Below are 19,545 nucleotides of genomic sequence, written 5' to 3' on the forward strand. Positions count from 1 at the left end.
TAACGTTGCAATCAAACAATGACTCAGGAAAAACTCACAGAAACCAAGTGTAAGTTGGATCACTTTTATGACTCCAGTCTCAGCGAAAATTCTATGATCTCACTGAGGATAGCCTTGTCCTTTCCTTATTTGCCATTAATCACCCTTTCCTACCCTTACCCCACCACCACCTTCTATCACAGTACCATCCTTTATTTTTTTCTTTCATAGAACTTAACATAAGGTGTGACTGTCTTTAATCTATGCTTCCCTTAACTGGAAGTATAAGTGTTCCCTACTGGAGCTGTGTTCAAAGCATCATATATATACACTTGGGCTCAACCGGGCTACCATTCCTGGCAGCTCCGGCATGGAACTTTCATGTTTGGCTCATAGATGTATTCTAGTGCTCAGCATAGTGTCAGACACATACTGAATTATACCAAAAATATTACGCTCAAGATTGCAACTATGACTGTAAGATGTGTAACAATTTCAGAGATGTGAAAAAAATGTCTATTTCAAAATGAAAAAAGATGGTATCAAGCATAACAATAAGTATTTCTTGAATGAATCAATCAACATTTAGAGTTAAAACAAACCTTGTGACATTATACCCCACTAACCACAGCTACCTGATAGGATACCTAACCATCCTTTTGAATAACCAATGGGAGAGTTCCTTCTCTCCATTTATTCATTTGTTCATTATACAAATATTTGATTGCCTTCTATGTGCCAAACATTGTTCTTCATGCTGGGGCTACTATAGTCTACTGACTTTCAAGACAGCTTACAGTCTAGAGGAGTTTCTTGTGATCTATGAGCCACTTGCAATGGAATCCCCTGAATTATTTTGAGGGCTTTGAAAAACAAGATTCTGCATGGCTCATATACAACTAAAGTTGAAAAAAGAATCTTCAAAGTATAGCTGATATTCCCCTTCTTCTATAAAGTCTTCTTAAATCATCCCAGTTCAAAGTTTTGTCACCCTTCTCCATCCTCATGGCCCCTATACTTCATAGAACCCATTTGTAGTTGACCTTAACCATGCCTTGCTATAGCTCTTAAAACAGAAGGGTGCTGTAGTGTGATGGTGAGCTCTGGCATCACGTTGCCTTGAGTTCAACTTCCAGATCCATCAATCCTACCTGTGCAAACTTCTAAGCCTTACTTTCCACATCTAATATATGGTAATAATGTCTACTGTATAGCACTGCTTTTTATTCAATGAGAGATAACAGTTGAAAGAGCTCAGCTCAGTATTTGGCATAGAATAAGTATTCATTGAAAGTTGACTGCTGTTTGTTTACTTTACCATTTTATTTTCTATTTTACCTTTTTGCACAATTAAGCACTATTTCCACATGCAATTGGGGCAATGACAAGAAGAATCTTTTTGTCTCATTCACCGGATGTCACAGCCATGTGCTATGATCTTTATTGGTTAGCATGACACTACCAGGCTTCGCAGGCATACTGTATTTCTGGGCTATGCAAAGAATATAGTTTGCTTCATCTTAGTCACACATATGGTTACTTAATAAGATTCAGAATCATCACAAATAGAGAAGTAAAAACTTAATCTAAGATGGTAAAAAATAAGCCAATCTTCTAAACACAAAATGTCTTTTCTTTTCGTTTTACATGTTCTTACATGTTCTATTCAAGGTACAAGTTTATTTCACTATGAATTTGTTGCTTGGAGCTTTTGACACATTGAATGCCATAATCAACTTGTTGATGTCAGGCTGAATAAATCTTATATATGCTAGTGAAATGACATGCTTTTCAATCTGTCATTTATATTTCTCTTATTTACTTTTCTCTCATACTGATGACAAATGTATCGTGATTAAACATTTTTGAAGAGAGAGAAACGAAAGACTGCTGGAATCGGCTAAAAGCAAAAACTAGATTCTAGCGTCACTAGGAACAATTATGCTCTTTGAACAAATGACATGAAAATGTCCTAGAAGTATAAATGACAGGTCAAGACAAGGTGGGCATAGGTAAGACTGAATCAAAACTCAGTTCAAGAACAGTTGGTATAAAAATAGGTGAATTTTAACTGAGTTTCAATACAGAGCTTGGGAATATATCTGAGAATCTTCAAATACAAAAATAGTGACATTTGATGTAGCCATACAATAAATCATTTTGCAGAAATGCACTGAAATATGCTTTTATTAAAGAGATTAAGCAATAGACTCTGATACGATACTATAATGGACCCTGAAAAGTATCACTCCTCTTACTCCTAGCAAGGAAAGTTATATTTGATAGTTATTTAGGGTGTTACTAGATACTATCAAGAACAAAAATTTCCTGGCAATGAATAAAATCCACAAACCATCAAGAGACTAAATTTAAACACTACATTTTTACATACTTCTTGCAAACCCACTAATACTTAGTATATTTTCTAAGCAATCTTTATGGGATAACTGCACAATGGTTAATTTGATACTAACACCCTATTTAAAGGACATGGGATAGATGAATAATTTATAATGTAAATAAATCCATATTCTTTATTTTCTTTCTTTTTTTTAAATGTAAATTGTCTTTGTCATTCATAGCAACCATGATCTCAGTGAAAAACATTTTCTAAGGATTAGTTAAATAAACTACTGGGGGAGCACAACCAAAGCACAATCAGTAATTGGAGGAGAAATTTTCTACAGGTTTTGTTTCAAGACCTGTAGGCCCAAGGATTTTGTCTCATTGAGTATGCTTCTTCTAATTCTCAGAATCCCAGGGGAAGGGTATGAAAGGGTATCTATTTCAAGAAATGGTACACAATCCACCCAAGAACTCAGCTGAGAAACTAGAACTCAGCCTTGTTTTTCCTTTTCCCTAAACCCCGTTATTATTCATTCCCTGGTTGCTATACCTGCAAAATGTACATCAGATCCACTCACTTCTCTCTATCCCTATTACCATCACCTTGACCAGGCTACCCTAACCTCTCCTGAAGTACTGTATCAGCCTCCCAAGTGATTTATCTACAGCTGTACTTCTCCAAGGAGAAGCTAGAATGGTATTTAAAAAATTGAATCATGTCCCCTTCCTTAAAAGACTCCATAGGTCGCTATCATACTTACTGTGATGCCCTATGTGATCTGGACTTTTCCAATCCCTCAGCTCACCCTGGTCATATATATCTTCTTATTTCTCAAATCCAGTAACCTTGTTCCAATCATGTGGTCTTCCCAACTTGCTCCTCCCTCTTCCTGAAATGCTCAGTCCAATTCTTTATAACATAGGCTCCTTCTCACATTTTAGCTAAATTTGACTTTCTCCATGAGGTCTTTCCTTTACCACTGTACATAAAATAGTTCCAGCACTGTCTATAATTCTACTCTGTTTATGTTTTTCTTAATACTTATTTGCTTTTTAATAGACTGCCTGGACAAACAGGATGAAAGTTCCACATCTGTCAAACCACCAATCACTTCACAATGCCTAGCATGGGAACTGATCATTAATACACATCTGTTGAATGAATGAATAATTCCATCTAAGGTCTATGCTAGCAACACCCATATTCTCTTTATACACCTTCTGGAGATGAGAAAAATGAGATGAGCTTAGAAGTTTCCTACCAAAATCACTTCTTACACACCATTTTTTTGTTGTTGGACTTAAACTGGGAGAAGCTTCCTACCTTGTATTTTCTCAGAGTGGTATCATTGTTTATCAAATTATCAGGCATAGCATCCTTTGAGATAGAATTCTTGTCAAGGTGATGGAAAGGACAACATATCATAGATAATGATATAATTGCTATGAAATTAATCACATCCCAGAGGGCACTGTAAAGGTCTTTCCCACACCCAATCTTTAAGCATTACTGCCTAGGTTGAATCACAAATTGGATATTTATAACAAGAGATACTTCTAACATATACCATAGGACACTTCAAAACGACATTTGACCAGCTATACAAGGAAAAACTCTGGGGATTGCAACAAAACTACACTTCCTAAGAAACAAAAATATTATAGTAATAAGAGCAAAATACACTCAGTAAAGAATCTATTTTAAAAAAATACAGCTAAGCAAAAAGAGGCAGGTAGCAATCACCTAATCACTTCTCTGTCCTCAGTTCAGTCTCTGAGCAATTCAACTCTCCATCAAGTTTCTTAGTTTCCTCATCTCAGGAAGGGGACGGAAAACACTGGCTAAATCTCAAGATAATACAAAGTACACGAGCCTGTTGACCAGGGCTTTTCCAGTAATACAGGACACCTTTGGAAGCTGCACTGTTTTAAACCATTAGTTAAGGTACACATTTGAGTCCAGTGAAAACTGGCTTCTAAATAATGTGAAGTTGAAAAGTGCTAGAGGACACAGTGTATTGTCTGTGTGTATGTAGACATAACAAAGCTATTTTCATGCACAGTCCTGGCAGAAGGCCCGTGGTAACTGCTCTGTGGGTCTGGTTACAATTATTTCACTATAGGGAATATTTCAGGACAGTACATCCCTTCTCTGTCCGCTCAGCTTCAAGTGGAAATGTGTGCTGTTTTTACCTCACAAACCTTCTTTTCAGCTTTCCTCTTTGATTACATTTTAATTTTGCTCAAGCTACCCCAACCATTCATGCCACACAACTCAGCTAAATTCTAAGCCCAACGCACAACATTACAATACACAAGAAACTCTAAGATTATGTGAAAGGAAGAACGTTTGTGGTAACTTCTTTTTTAGCCTTTTAATTGTAATCTGGGCATAGATGCCGATATTCTCACTATTGGCGCATACACTTTTAAAAAAAATTCTTTATGAAATAAATGAAACTCTGTCCTAAAATAAAAGAGTTGGTATGTTGACATTCTGCTATTTCACCTCAAAACCAAATGTATTTGAGTTCCCCGCCCACTGCAACATTTCGTACAGCTGAATGTGGCCCTCAGGAGAATTTTTAATGGAACATTTTATATTGAAATGTGTTTTTAATTAAAACAAAGAAGATAAGAATAGCTTACAAGATATCAGGACAAAGATGCTGACCCCAATATTTAGATATGTTTATGTCTATCAAATCCTTCTTACGTGGACTTCCTTCAAGATGTTCACTTCTACAACTTTGATGTGCCCTTCAATTAGTTACTTTAACCCAGTTTATTAAAAACTTCTGATTTCCTTTCAAGTGTTCTAGGAATTAACTTCTCATAGTAATTTTATCTCAGATATTTTGGGTATTTCCCCATATTTTCCTTCACTGGACGTATGCATAGGTAAGACAGATTATAATGAAATGTGAAACAAAGACATAAAGTGGTTGATCAATGGGAACCACGTAAAATTTAACTGGATGGGCACGTTAGGTTTGTCAGAAATGCAGATGGCAAGTTTAATTTCCTGAGAGAAGAATTTTGGGGGATAGTTTTTTGAAATCAACAGCATACTGTGTGAATCACCCTGGGGCTCAGCAGTCTTTCATTCTTCTCACTTTGACCCTTCCGTGTTGCACATCATCCCTTTCATTAAAGATCAAAGGTAGAGGGACTTCTTTTGGAAGCTAAGACAGGGAATAACACCATGTCTTTATTTTACCGAGGTGAAGTCCAATTCTAGAGAATGATAAGTACACAGGGTGAGAGAAGAGTTGAGGCAGTGTGAAGAGAAGTCACTAATCATTTAGAGAAGCTGAAAGGTAAAAATAATTCATATATAAAATTGACCAATTCTGTTAACCTCCTGTTCCTTGTACAAAAAAACAAGAATGTAGGACTAAATGGATTGATTTAATATTTGTTTAGAATTGACCTTGTTCAAAACTTTGCGCTTAGCTGTCACGGAAGATAAAAAAGTGCCATGGCACCAGTGTTCCAATCTGCATTACCGAGGCTATTTCTATTTTCATTCAAGTCCTGCACCCTCTGCCACCTTTCCTCCAAAGCTATTTCATTGACTTTCTTAAATAAGTTGTGTATATGTGAAATGTACACTAATATTTAGTGTATATTGCCTCCCTAAGAAGATTCTAAGATCCTTTGAAGACAAGCGACATATTTTACAAATATTTGAATTATGCCCTGCCTAATTTCACTTAGCTCCTAGCATGATGTTTTCAATTGCTTTTTGTGTGCAATAGATATTTGTTATATGCACATAAATAAAAACTGTAAGGTACAATCCTTCATCTCAAAGAGTTTAACGCACCTTTGGAAGATAATACATACAAAAACATCTGTAGTACAATATTAGAAACTGTCTAAATTATCTAGAACTATATTCTATGTATGTTCAATAATGTATGTTGTATGTCTGTCTATATGGTGTATTCTATAAACCAGTGGTAACAGGACAATTCGAAATAGGAGAAAACAGATAGGTAATAAGAAAGTAAATGAGCCTACCTAGAAATGCGTGTACATGTATGTATACACTATATAGCCTAACAGAGGCAGCTAATGTTAAATAGGTACTAGGTATATTTCTAACATCGAATAACAGCTGCCACCCCAATTTACTTATTTTCTAAATTTTGATCCAGACATATTAGGCATTCTCAAAAGAAGGTATCCCTGTGTCCCCTGAGATATGAAATTTGAGGAAAAGGCTTTTGGATCATCACTTAAAACAAGGGTTTGTAGAAGATTCTTTAAATCAAGGCATATAGACTTTCCGTCTAAAACCTAAATAATTTCAAAAGTTTCTATCCAACTCACTTCCTTTTATTTACCATTCGATGTGCAACATTTCTTGATTACTGAACATACATTGTTCAATTTTCCAACGAGAGACCATTTGCAAGTCAAGGCAAAAAGGTTTCTTCGGTGAACTTAAATTTTGAATTTCCTGAGATAATGCTGATAATTTAACATACAAAATACTCTAATAAAATAGCTTTTCTTGGCTAATAGTTGCAGAATCAGAACAGGAAAACTTTCAGTAAAACAGTGTATGATTCTGACCACTATGTTATTATGAATGTCAGTTATTTCAACTTCATTTTACACACCATTATATATGAGACACACTTGCTAGCAAATCTTTTTTCTTTCCACAGGTCTACAGCACTGATAATATATACTGGCGTTGAGTAACACCTTACAGATGCTACTTACTTGGCATTCTTCTAGGTTGCTTGCCTAAAACTATTAGTCATGTTTCACTACTTCCTTCATTTAAGAAACCTACACCCAGGACACTCATTTTATTTGAACTTTTTAAGTTACGCTATATAAAATGGCATCATTACCAAATGGTGATTAGTTCACTTGTAATTGCTGATTATATATTTCCTATTCATTCAGCTGAAAAACCAGAAAATTACCCCCAAATCCACAAATCCAAATAATTGAAATATTACAAACCTCTGAACCAATATATATGTGATGAGGGTACCAAAACACAAAAACCATTTTCTCCCATCACTAAGTATTTTCGCTTATTCTGAAATTGCACATGATTTTTAGAAGGGTAAAGGATTTAGAGCTTTCTGCACCTGGGAAACATCTAGTTGACTAAAGAGGCAAAGTTCATGATTATTAGACTGTCAGAGGTGGTTGTAGAGCTTAAAAAGGCTCCAACTCAGGAAAAAAAGGAAAGGAGGCAGATTTATAGAGGAACTGAGAATCCTTCCAGATTTGGGAGTAGCACACTTTTACCCAAGTGTCTGGGGGTGTGTTACAGTGGAGTTGTTGCAACACATGTCCTTACGTACCCCGTAGGAAAAGGATGGCCTGGGAGTCCTAGTAGCTGTCACAGCAGAAGTAATTCATGACCAAACTTTTGTTGAGCTCAGATAAGAGATCTGGACACTTAAAGCTTATCTGTTTCTATGTTTTGTATTTGTTTTCTTTTCTCTTAGTTTCCTAAGAAGGCTTTTTGGAAAAGCTCCGACCTTAGGGGAGCAAGAAGAATTAGAATGGCAGAGAGGGCAATGGTTGCAGTGTCCTCCAAGATAGGACCCTCAGTCTTATGATCCAGGCAAATCTGCTACTGCAGGCAAGCACCTGGGGATGGAAAGGCTAGGGGAAGCCAATGAGGATTTGAGAGTCTCGTCTGAGCAAATACTGTAGCCTAGTGAGAGTAGGAGAGACGATGCATTTCTCCTTGCAGTGCAAAGATAGCTGGGACACGCAGTTAACTAGGGACTGGCAGCTTCTGCTTGCAGCTTTTCACCTGAACACTCACCCTCATCCAGTGACTCATGTGACTTGAGAACGGGGTACATATCTGAAGTGTTGGCAGTGTCCTGAGCCATAATTCTGCCCAGCTGTGGCTATCTTTCCTCTCCCCTTACAAGGGAATACCTTATAAATCAGGCTCTTCAACTTGTGAGAGTAAAGGTTGAGTCTCAAAACACCAAGGTTCAAGTGTTGTCCAGAAGTACTAGCATACAAGGAGATTGCCAGGGCGTGGGGGCTGGGTGAATGAGTGAGATGCCTTTGCCAGGGTTTGGGTTCGCTGTAAAACAATTGTAACCTTGGTACACTATTATGTGAGCTCCTTGCTACAATTTTGTAGTTCTACATCCTTTTTACTCATGCTGGAGACTCACTGCTTATTGATGCTAGTGTAACATCAATGCCTGCCTGACCATAGTTCTCAGGTCTTAGTTCTCAAACCTCTGAGTTTTCTGACTTCTTTCCCCTAATTTTCAGCTTCACTTCTAGGCAAAGGTTGGCCTGGAGCACAAACCAATGGAGTTACACGAAAAGCTTTATTCTTTCTATTTTTATCAGATTATTTACCATCTACTTTGGCCCCATGATCGAACTGGACTATTTACAATCTTAAAATACAGTGGCTTTTTCTAGGTAAACTGTATCTTGGGACCTTCCTTCCACTCATCACTGTTTTGGCAAAGATCAATCTTAAAAATGCTCAAAATGCAAGGGGAAAAACACAGATGCATCCTTTCAGTGTGTTCCGAGCCCCAAAATGGTCTTATCCAACTGAGTGGGCTGTTTGAGGTGTAAAGATTTCTCATTTGAACTTTAAATAATTGTTAAAAGAATTGTTGAAAATATTAGTTTTACAGTAATATCTCAAGGAACTGAGTATCATGTAGCCACAGTTATGATACTAGGTTGCCAAGTTTGAGATTATATTCCTTTTTGGGGGAGTGGGGAAGTACAGGAAGAATTCCTGATCTTCTTCCTTCAATATTTCATAAACAGGAAAATGATCTGGAGGAACAATGTAGAATTTCAGAATGAAGATGATATATTTTTCAAAAATCCAATTTAGTCACCAAATTGAAAACACAGATACTTGAGACTTTTGCTGTCAGAACAGTCCAGGGAAAAGTTGTAAAGTGAGAATTTAATAGAACAAGCGCCAGTTCCTTGCTAAACCCAAACTTTTAACACTTTGAAAGATATAGTATGCTGAAATGATTTAATATGTAACGTCATAGAAAAGAAAGAAATCCCAACATTACTGGGAGCTTGACTATCTCTCAACATCGAAAGATACGACACCTGCTATGGTCTGAATGTTTATGTCCCCCCAAATCCCTATGCTGAAACCTAATACCCAACGTGATATAACAACGTAGGGCCTGATGATTAGTGATTAGGGCATGAGAGGGGAGTCCTTATGAACGGGATTAGTGCCCTGAGAAGATACCCCAAAGAGCTCCCTTGCCCTTTCCTTCTGCCATAGGAAACTATCTAGGAAGTGCATTCTCACCAGATACCAAACCTACCGGCATCTTGATCTTAGACTTCCCAGTCTCCAAAACTGTGAGAAATAAATGTCTATTGTTTATAAGCTATTCAGTTTATGGTATTTTGTTATAGCAGCCCAAACAAACTAAGACAGTCCATATCCAGAGCCTGTGTTCTTCTGCCTGTCGCAGTCCAAGGAGTTAAATGACTTAGCAATTTACTATATCCGTATTACATTAAGGCCCAATGGCCTTAACACAGGCCCTCTGTCTTACAGAGCGACAGCTGAAAATGTTGGGAAGCCACCTGTGCATTGAGAATACAAAGTAACTTTTTATTGTAATACCTGAGTCTTGTTATGATTCTTGTAATCTTGTCTTGTCACCTGCTATTGTTCTACATAAGAGTACAACTAGAGCAGGGGTGTCCAAACTTTTTTCAACATTTTTTACCAAGGGCCATATGTGGTAAAATACACAAACAGCCGGGCCACTCACTCAAGGTGAAGTATGTATTGCCTCACCTGGTTTATCTAAGTAAACTAAATATATTTTTGGAATTTGCTGCGGGCCAATTAAAAATGGATTGCAGGCCGCAGTTGGCCCATGGGCTGCAGTTTGGACACCCCTGAACTAGATGAAAGAATGTTTCCATTCTTCCCTAGGGCAGGGGTGCAAGGCTAGTTTTGGATTAACACATGATTACTTTAATTCTTTTTTGTTATGATTCTCTTATAAGGACAGCCTCAAAAGTGCAGGCCCACAATCCCTTTTCTAAAGTCCTTGTACCACATGTATTTAAAATTCAACCTTTTTTTTTTTTTTTTTTTTTTAGCTATCTTGTCCATAGCATATATTGCACAAATTTCCAGTGGGGTCTGAGCCAGCACTTCATAATCAAATACATTAATATCTCTGTAGTGAAATATATACATTTTCATAATAAAGACTGTCAACAGCCTCAAATCAAATCAGGGAAAGCTTTGCCATTAAATGAGTTTTGGCGTTAATTTTACAAAAGAACTTTCAGTTTTCCAGGCATTTGGATTTTGGAATCAAGAGTAAGACAGTGTACATATGTATTAGGTTTTCAGAGTTAAGACAAATTAATCTATTGGTGCTTAAAGAAGAGATGGGATGTATTGCAAATAAGCTCAGGGGGCCTTCCAAAAGGGATCTTTTAGACACAGAATTTAACTACATTAAATAGAATGTAAGGTATGTGAGTCGTCCTTGTTCCTGGGCACCTGTCATATGAACTTGAAACACTCTGTCCCCAAGAATGAGTCTGTGACACTGCTATTGTCACAGAATCTGAGCTGCCTCACTGTTCTGCAGGGAAAGGACCCAGAAATGGGCAGACTTGATCACTTTGAGACTCACGGAACATTCCCAGACTAGAATAAAAACCTCACCAAGGCAAGAGTGCTGGAGCCAATTGGCATGCTTGCCCTATGACTCCATGACAAAGTCATTACACAGTTGGTTATTTAGGGATGCAAAAACCAAAAAAGTCTCTTTCCTTAATATAGGAAAAAACATGTTTTAAAGTCCTAATCTTTGAAGTTCTCAAGATGGAATTAGGATGATTATATTCTGGGTTTTTGTGCTAGGGACACAATAGGGAAAGGGTAAATTGTCACTGAGATGAGGGCCTGTCGCCAGTGGAGACATATGGAGATAGAGGCTTACTTGGCTTCCAGGGCCAGTGCAATGATGCCCGCAGCCATGGGGGCCGAGGCTGACGTCCCAGTGTGGTTGTCCGTGCAACGCTGCCTCAGATCCGTAGTGATCTAGAAGACAGAAGTAAAAAATTTTAGGGCTCTGAGATCAATGTGAACCACACGCAAGTTGAAAGAAATTTCCCCATGACAGTGGAATGGAGGCGTGTTGAAATAGTTGTATTAAATTCCTGCTTCCTGCGCTCCTGTGACCATATCACTTCCAGAGAATCGCCCGTGTAAATCAACTTTGAAAGGGACGGGTTTGGAAATTGGACTCCACTTCTGTTAAAAGCAGGGTCAGCATTAGGGTGAGTCTTTGGCCCAAAACATAAGGGTTGTGCAAGTGCCTCCTTAAATTTTACTCCCTAGACATCTCACTTGCCTCACCCTAGTCCCAGCTCTATTTAAAGCTAACGTTCTTTCATTACCCCAACATTTTTATAATAAGCAGACATGTTGAACGAGCAACCAAACACTGAATTAGGCACTGGCATAAGGAATAAAAGCACACAATCTGGTCCTTGCCCTCCCAGAACTGCTACGTTGGAAGAGCCGCAGGTTTTAAGCAGAAGGTAAGCTGTGCCATAGAAGGAACATTTGCTTATAGATGTGTTTTTAGAATTCAAAGAACTGTTACATGGATGAACTAAGGATTCCTCAAAGATTTAACATGGATGCTAAAAAGAAGCTTCAATCCAGTGTGCTTGATATGAAATTACAGCACTAAGTGCCTGCTTATATATTACAGAAGGAAATTAGCCATTTCTCCATTTTTTAAATCAAAATGCGAGAATTAGATCATTCTGTTCCCTCCTTTATCAAATCCAGGTCACTTCTGCTGTGGCTGAATAACATTCCCATCAGCAAGGGCAGTGTTCCTTGACCTTTGTTTCATGACCATTTCACTAAGGAAAAAAATATTAAATTCAGATTTTCCTTACTAAGAAAAATCAACCCTATGGGATCAGATTCTGCAAACCATTATAATAGCTAAGATTTTAAAAACCCTTTCTCCCTGACGGGCATCCATTTTTCTCCCTTGGAGCTGTAGCACTCCTGTGGGGAAAGCACAAGTCATGAGAGACGAGCTGGTGGTCTTATTGCCGTTATTGGATGACACTGGTAAAGCTTTCTTCAGCATCAAGACAAACATGTTCCCCATATTTTATAGGTGAGAAAACTGAGGTAAAAGGTCATCAGAAAGGTGTAGGAGAACAGAGGCAGCTGAAAACACAGTCCTGTTGTTCCATGGTATAGCCTTTAAGAGGAGTGTGGACATTAGGTGACTTGGAAAGAAAACTGATCTTTACAGGAAGAAAGTAATGCATAACTCCTTAGAAATAAGTCCTCCCCCCAAAATTTCACATGGGGATGTCTGAATAGACTTCTTAATTATTTGTTTTGGATCTAGATTGACATCCTGACTGATTTAGCTTCACATGAGGCCATCAGTTCTGTCTTTCCTTTGTTCCTTTGACCCGTCTAATTACCAGATTATCTATACACGCAGGTACCAACACACAAGAAATGGAAGTGTACACAAAAATATATAGAACCACCTAGGTATGGTGGTGGGAGAGAGAAGATAAGCCAAGCACTCTTTTCATGAAGAATTGAACAGTGCACAGGAGTCCTGACGGCATGTTTAACAAGCAGGGAAGGTTGTTTCTTGGTTAACAGACGTGGCTAGCCATCTTCTGAACTTCCACACTGATGCTAGCAAGATGTCAGGGTAAACAAAGCTCGTTCCACTTCTGAATTCAAAAACTTTCTGTATTTTCCAATTGTTGACTTTATGAATGTAATGAAGGTATTTCTCTCTCTTTTTTTAATTGTGGTAAAAATCACATCATACAAGTTTACTCTTGACAACTTTTAAGTGTACAGTAGAGTGCTGTTAACTATATGCATAGTGCTGCACAACAGATCTCTAGAACTTTTTTATGTTGCACGACTGAAACTCCACCCATTGAACAACTCATTTCCCCGTCCTCCCCAGACCCTGGCAACCACCATCTGCTTTCTGCTTCTATGAGTATGACTACTCTAGGTACCTACCTCCTGTAAGTGGAATTACAAAGCATTTTTTTTGTGTGTGTGTGACTGGCTTATTTTAGTTAAAGTCCTCAAGGGTCATCAGTGTTGCAGCATATGGCAGGATTTCCTTCTTTTTAGGCTGCATAATATTCTACCGTATATATGTGCCACATTTTCTTTATTAATTCATCCATCAATAGACATTTGGATTGCTTCTACCTCTTGGCTATTGTGAATAATGCTGCAATGAATATGGCTGTGCAAGTATCTCTTTGAGATCCTGGTTTCAATTCTTTTGAATATATATCCAGGAGCTAGACTGCTGGATCATTAAAAAGGTATCTGTACTGCATTTGAAATTACAGGTAAATTTGTAGCCTCATTTTCCAAAGGACTGGTCCCCAAATCAATGAATAAACAGCCCAGAAGTAGCCTGTTTCCATGTTTTCAGATACGCTGTTTTTGAGAGATGGCCTTGCTGCATTCTTCCCATTTTACCTCATTCTCGTAGTCACATTCCTTTGCCAAGTTTTATTTTTTTCAATGACTTGTGCCTGGATTCAAGATTTGTCATGATGTTTTCCTACTTGGCTCACTTTGCTTATTCTTCAGCTGCACCAGACACTTTCAATGCACAGAAACAAATCCAGAATAAACACTCCAAGTGTGTGTAGCATTTTTGAGTCTGATAAATAATCACCTCCAGCCAACCTCGAACATGAACAATAAAAATTTTAGGATATTAAGTTTGCAATAGGAATATGCCCCATTCATATGTAGACACCACGTATATACACATATACAGAGGGTACCAAAAAATGCATACACACTTTAAGAAAGGAAAACTGTATTAAAATTGTAATACTCAATATATACTGATATCAAAAGATGAATACAAGTCACGTCTGACTTCCGCAATTACAAGAGGTGCTCAGAGTGGTTACCATCAGCATCCAGACATTTCTGATTATGGCAAACTACTGCTTTAGCAACGCTGACCAAAGTGTCCACTTGTATATATATTTTTGGCACCCCCTGTATATTATATTATACATATAATAATATGCTTAAATAAAAAGCTACTCAGTACTTTTACATATAAACACAAAGTCAGTGGTAAATGCTATTAACACAGGCAAACCTGTGGAATTCCAAATCAGCATTGTACTTTTATTATTATTTTCAATCACTTTAACTCAATGAAACTTGAGTAGTGAACGGGTGGAAAGGGAGTGGAGCAGGAAGGTGATGGAGAGGGGGAAGGCTGACAAGGAATGGAGAGAAAAGAAACAAAAACATCCTCACTCCCTTCTCATCCTGCTTTAAGTGGAAATTCCAGCTGGGTTCTTTCAAGAGGAAATTACTGTCAGTGGTAAAGATATTTAGGTGTAAATTACCAGAAAGATCTAAGGAAGGGTTTTCATCATTAAGAGAAGCCACAGTATCAGAGAATTTTTATGTCTATCTTTAGAAAGAAAAGGCGAAGACCACCAAGGAGCATGCAATCTTGCAGAAAAATGATGTTCCGAAAACTGGAACCACATGGGGTAACCCCATTAATCACAACGCTTGCATACAAGATTTGACAGTGCAATTTAAAGGAAAAGTTGCACTCGGTCCACATCATGGGGCAGGGAGTCCAGAGAGTCTATACGTGAAAATGGAACAATGAAGCACTTTAAGTTTAGAGTCCATTTTAAAGAATGTCTCGGAATTTGGTTTCAAGTCTGGTGGCGCATTCTGCACGCTCCAAATTCCCTCAATTCACTCCCCAAATCAGAAACAGAATTTTTCTCCACAGAACTTCTCAGATTGCTCAAGAAAATATCACTTCTGTCCATCAGAATGAAGGAAACAGGAGATGACACCAGGCCCCAAGCCAGATCAAAGCTGTCCTGATCAGCAAATGAGATTTTTAGCCTGTTCGAGGATGCGTAGCAGATGGTTGTTTGGACTCCACAAAGTTAAGGATGTCATCTTTATTTGGTGAGAAGGAGTGGGTATTGTTTAGGTCCAGTCAGGCTTTCCCTGAGAAGAACCACTTTTTCCCATCCTAAGACCTTATTTCCCAATATTTCACATTTCATTACTCGAGCTGATTGAATTTTTTACTCTAGCTTGTTGATGTAATTCTTTAGGGAATCTCCGTTCAAATTGACTTTGGCTATAAGAGACCCTACAGTTAAGAGTTTCATAGCAACCTTACAGTTAAGAGTTACTATCTCCCTGATAGCTTGTTATTTGTTTTATTTTGAAGATGCCATATTGTCTTATATCTGTTAAAAGAGCAGATGAACAGAGAGTTTTGAAACATAAAATGATTCTAGTGTCTATAGGTTGAATTTGTTTCTGATATTGACTTTGATTTGGGTTCGAAATGTGCCAAAAAAGCTGTTTCAGATACAGGTATGAGAGAAAAACAAAATCTTAAATGTATCAATAAATAAAATAGAAGAGGCTGATTTATTAAGCACAGAAAAATAAAAAGAATCTGAGAACCGATTAATGCTTTCCATGTTAACTGAAGTTACAAAGACTGGTGTAAAATTCAATCATGACCGACAGGTCCACACAAAATTCCACTCCCATGTTGCTATGAGAATCTATAAATGTGAAGTGCAAAAGTAAGGTCTTGCCTACAAATATGAGATTGCTATTACCGAAGAAGGATCCTATCTTATATCAGTCTTGCATCTCTGTAATGTCCGCTCAGTGCTAGGATTGGAACAGAGGTACAGTATTTGCTAAGTTGATCTGCGAAAACCAAGCTCATTTATACTCATTTCATTCTATACTTTAACTCTCCCACTTATTAGGAAAAATTTCACGGTCACTTTATCGAGTCTTCAAATAAAACTCACATAAATTCATATGCAACCTACAAGAATTATGTGTGTGTGTGTATCATATATATATATATATATACACACACACATATATATACACTATATATATACATCTATATACACTATATATATATACATACATATGTATATATACACACTATATATATACACGATATGTATATATATATATACAGTATATATATATATGTATATATATATGTACTATATATATACATTTAGCCCCTGGATTGTATGTGTGTGTGTGTATGTGTGTGTGTGTGTGTGTGTGTGTGTGTATATCTCTCTCTCTCTCTCTCTCTCTCTCTCTATATATATATATATATATATATATAAAATACTGTATATATAATATATACAATCCAGGGGCTAAAGTACAGCTATTACTCTCACAGTAACTATTGCTATCACCAGCTACACTACTTCTAAAGCTACCACCAGGAGCAACTTGCAATGAATAAGACAATGTGCAATAGGTGTTCATGTGTGTGCACTCATGAGTATATATAAAATTACATTTATTCTCACAAGAACTCTGCAAGGAAGACATACTATTTATTAACTGGCTCAGAGAGACTAACTTGCCCAAGAACTCACAGCTACCGAAGAGCTGGTACGTGGTAAAGTATCTTGAAAAGGCAGTAAAAGAAAAAGCTGAGTAAAGAATGAAGTCACGTGCTCAAGCATGGGTGGCAGTTCCAAACCATCACCAGCAAAATGGCAGAGCAGACCTTGAGATCCAGCCCAAATCAACAAGTAGGCATAGTGATTCTCCTTTTGGGCACAATCAATATTGGAACTTTTCAGTAACAAACTTTCCTTTCCTTTTTTTTTTTTTTTTTAGAACACCCTCAAGAAAATATGTACCAAATTTCCAAATAAACTAAACACATCTGGATTTGCTAGTCTTTTACTCATGAAAAATAATGACATTTCCCAAATCAAAAGGGGAAACAGAGACATGATAGAGCAGTGACTGCATCTGAATAATGAATTGGGTAGTGCAGGGGGGAAGAGGGTGGGGGGAGCAGGATGTTTCTGCCAAAGGAAATGTGTAGCTGATTAGGAACATTAAAAGCAATAAAATAATTCCTCTACATGGAATTGGTCATTCAGGCCAACCTGAGATACCCCAGGCAGCAAGTCTGTTTTGAACACAAATGAATAAAATCACATCAGGAGAGGACTCAGCAGAGCATATATTCACTAAACCTTGGCTCACAAAATCCTACCCAGGAGGAATACTATGGCCCCCGTATTTCAATCACTGAGACAAATTACTAGAGGGAAAAATAAAAAGGCAAAGCCTCAACTCGTCCCCAAAGAAAGAGATAATTTAATGATGGGAGTGACTGGGGAGAGAGGGGAGCTTTATCTCCAAAAGAGAACTTGGCAGAAATTTCGGGAGGTAGTGAAGGGTTATAGACGGGATATTTAATGGTCTTTGGCACCAAGAATGGCTATGTGTACAGCTTTATCATGTAGCAAGATAGAAAATTGCCTCCAGGAAATTTTCTATGCTAAATATATTGTCAAATGCTCTTTGCCTCTCACTAACCTATCAGTAAAAACAGTTTCTCTTAAAGAAACAGAGCACCTCTATGTCTTCCTGTGGCTATGTAAAAAAACAAACAACAACAACAAAAAAAAAAACAAAGAAAAACAAAAAAGCAAAACAAAACAAACTGAAGCTTCCATCCTTCTCAATGTCTGGTTAGTCATTTATGCCTGGATATTTATTAAGCTCAGGTTCTGGGAAGGAACATAACAAATTTTCAACCTTAAGTACTTTCCATTCTAGTCTTATTGACTGTGAAAAACAGTCAATAAGAAAATGTATAGTTGCATGTTGAGTAGCTCTAAGGATGCTAGAAAGAAAATTGAACTGGGTAAGAGTAGAGCATGGTGGAGGGAAGTGCCACTACTTAGGGAAGGTGAGGAAGAATATCCTTTCTGAGGTGGAATTTGAGAAGAGACATAAATGAAGTGGTTTCTGGTCTAACAGACGTCACTTCTCCCAGGAGAGAGTCCTGGTTTGAATGTCGCAAAAGGTATAAGCTTGGAGAGTTTAGTACTGACACTGTACCTCAGAAACTAGCAACTCAGATCTACAGAGTTTTAGGTTTTTGTAAGAAGACCGATTATTTTCTGAGGGGGTTACGAAAAGGTTTAATGGCATGAAATTCAAAAGAAGTGAGCCAAGTTGTGAAAATCAATGGACAATTATATATTTCAAATAGTTAAAAAAAAGAAAATCACTGTGAGAAAAACTCAGAAGGCAAAACAAAAACAAAAGCCACTATTCTTTCATATAGCAGCATACTGGATGTCCCTAAAACGTACCCAGGGCATGACAGCACATTGGTTACAAGATGGGCTTGGGCAGGGGGAATCTGTCTGACTTTGGTTGGAATCTGGGCTTCACCATTTGCTAGCTGTGTCTCTCTTAACCTTTCAAGCTTTAGTTTTCTCATCTCTAAAGTGTGGAAAATACCCAATCTTCCTACACTGGGCTTTGAGGATACAATGAGATGACATATTTGATGTACATAGTGCAATGTTAGGCACACATTAAAAGAGCAAAACTGTTATACTTAGCACCTGTTAATAGAACTATAAACATATTACATGTCTGATGGGGAATAAGATGTATACGATATTGTTACTAAAAACGTACTATTTCATAATATGGCTTTAAAATTACCAGTCATTTTCAACTGGTTTCTATTTAGCTTATAGAGGAGCATCTTGTTGTAGTAATCTTGATATTTTGGATGTTTCATTTGCTGTAATAAGATGTAAGTCCATCCCTGATCCAAATCTATTAAAGCATGAATGGAATACCAAGGTCCACAACTGAGCTAATAGTAGTGGCAGGGAACCAAGAGATGGAGACTTAGCTATGTTTTGAAACCGAGGGCAAAGTTTTCCTGCTTGCATACCATGAAAAGGCATTTTCTTGAGCACAAGTAAAATTTATTTAACAAAAGTGCTTTCCCAGAAGCAGAGAGGAGACGTTTCCTCTCTCCTGGATCCCCAGCAGCTGCCTTGGTTCAAATCACAAAGGTGCTCTGTGAATGAGGAGGAATGACAACTGTGCTCTTCTGGAGAAGCTGCAAATGACAAAAGAAAATGAATGGCTCAGGGAAGAGAGCCCCGAGTACAAAGGGAGACACTGCCATTCCTATAACACTCAATCATGGATGCCACTAACAGGATGCGGGCATCTCCAAGGAACCATAGGCGTCTGGTTCAAAGCCTGATGAAGAAAAGGTCCCAGGTGCAGCCCAGGACTATTTATCATTC

The 19,545-nt window shown here is 37.7% G+C and overlaps 1 protein-coding gene across 3 annotated transcripts in view; it reads right to left on the bottom strand.

The window, feature by feature from the left end:
• The window catches only part of PCSK5 (proprotein convertase subtilisin/kexin type 5), a 405,323-nt gene that overhangs the window by 204,587 nt on the left and 181,191 nt on the right, over positions 1-19,545 (bottom strand). For all 3 annotated transcript variants that reach the window (XM_074330572.2, XM_019736691.3, XM_019736690.3), the window contains exon 9: positions 11,307-11,407. In XM_074330572.2, the coding sequence (XP_074186673.2) occupies positions 11,307-11,407 (101 nt within the window). The remainder of the gene's footprint in view (positions 1-11,306; positions 11,408-19,545) is intronic.

Source organism: Rhinolophus sinicus, chromosome 16 (genome assembly GCF_057876585.1).
Source record: "Rhinolophus sinicus isolate RSI-liver-muscle chromosome 16, RSI-T2T, whole genome shotgun sequence".
In the NCBI taxonomy this organism is placed as follows: Eukaryota; Metazoa; Chordata; class Mammalia; order Chiroptera; family Rhinolophidae; genus Rhinolophus; species Rhinolophus sinicus.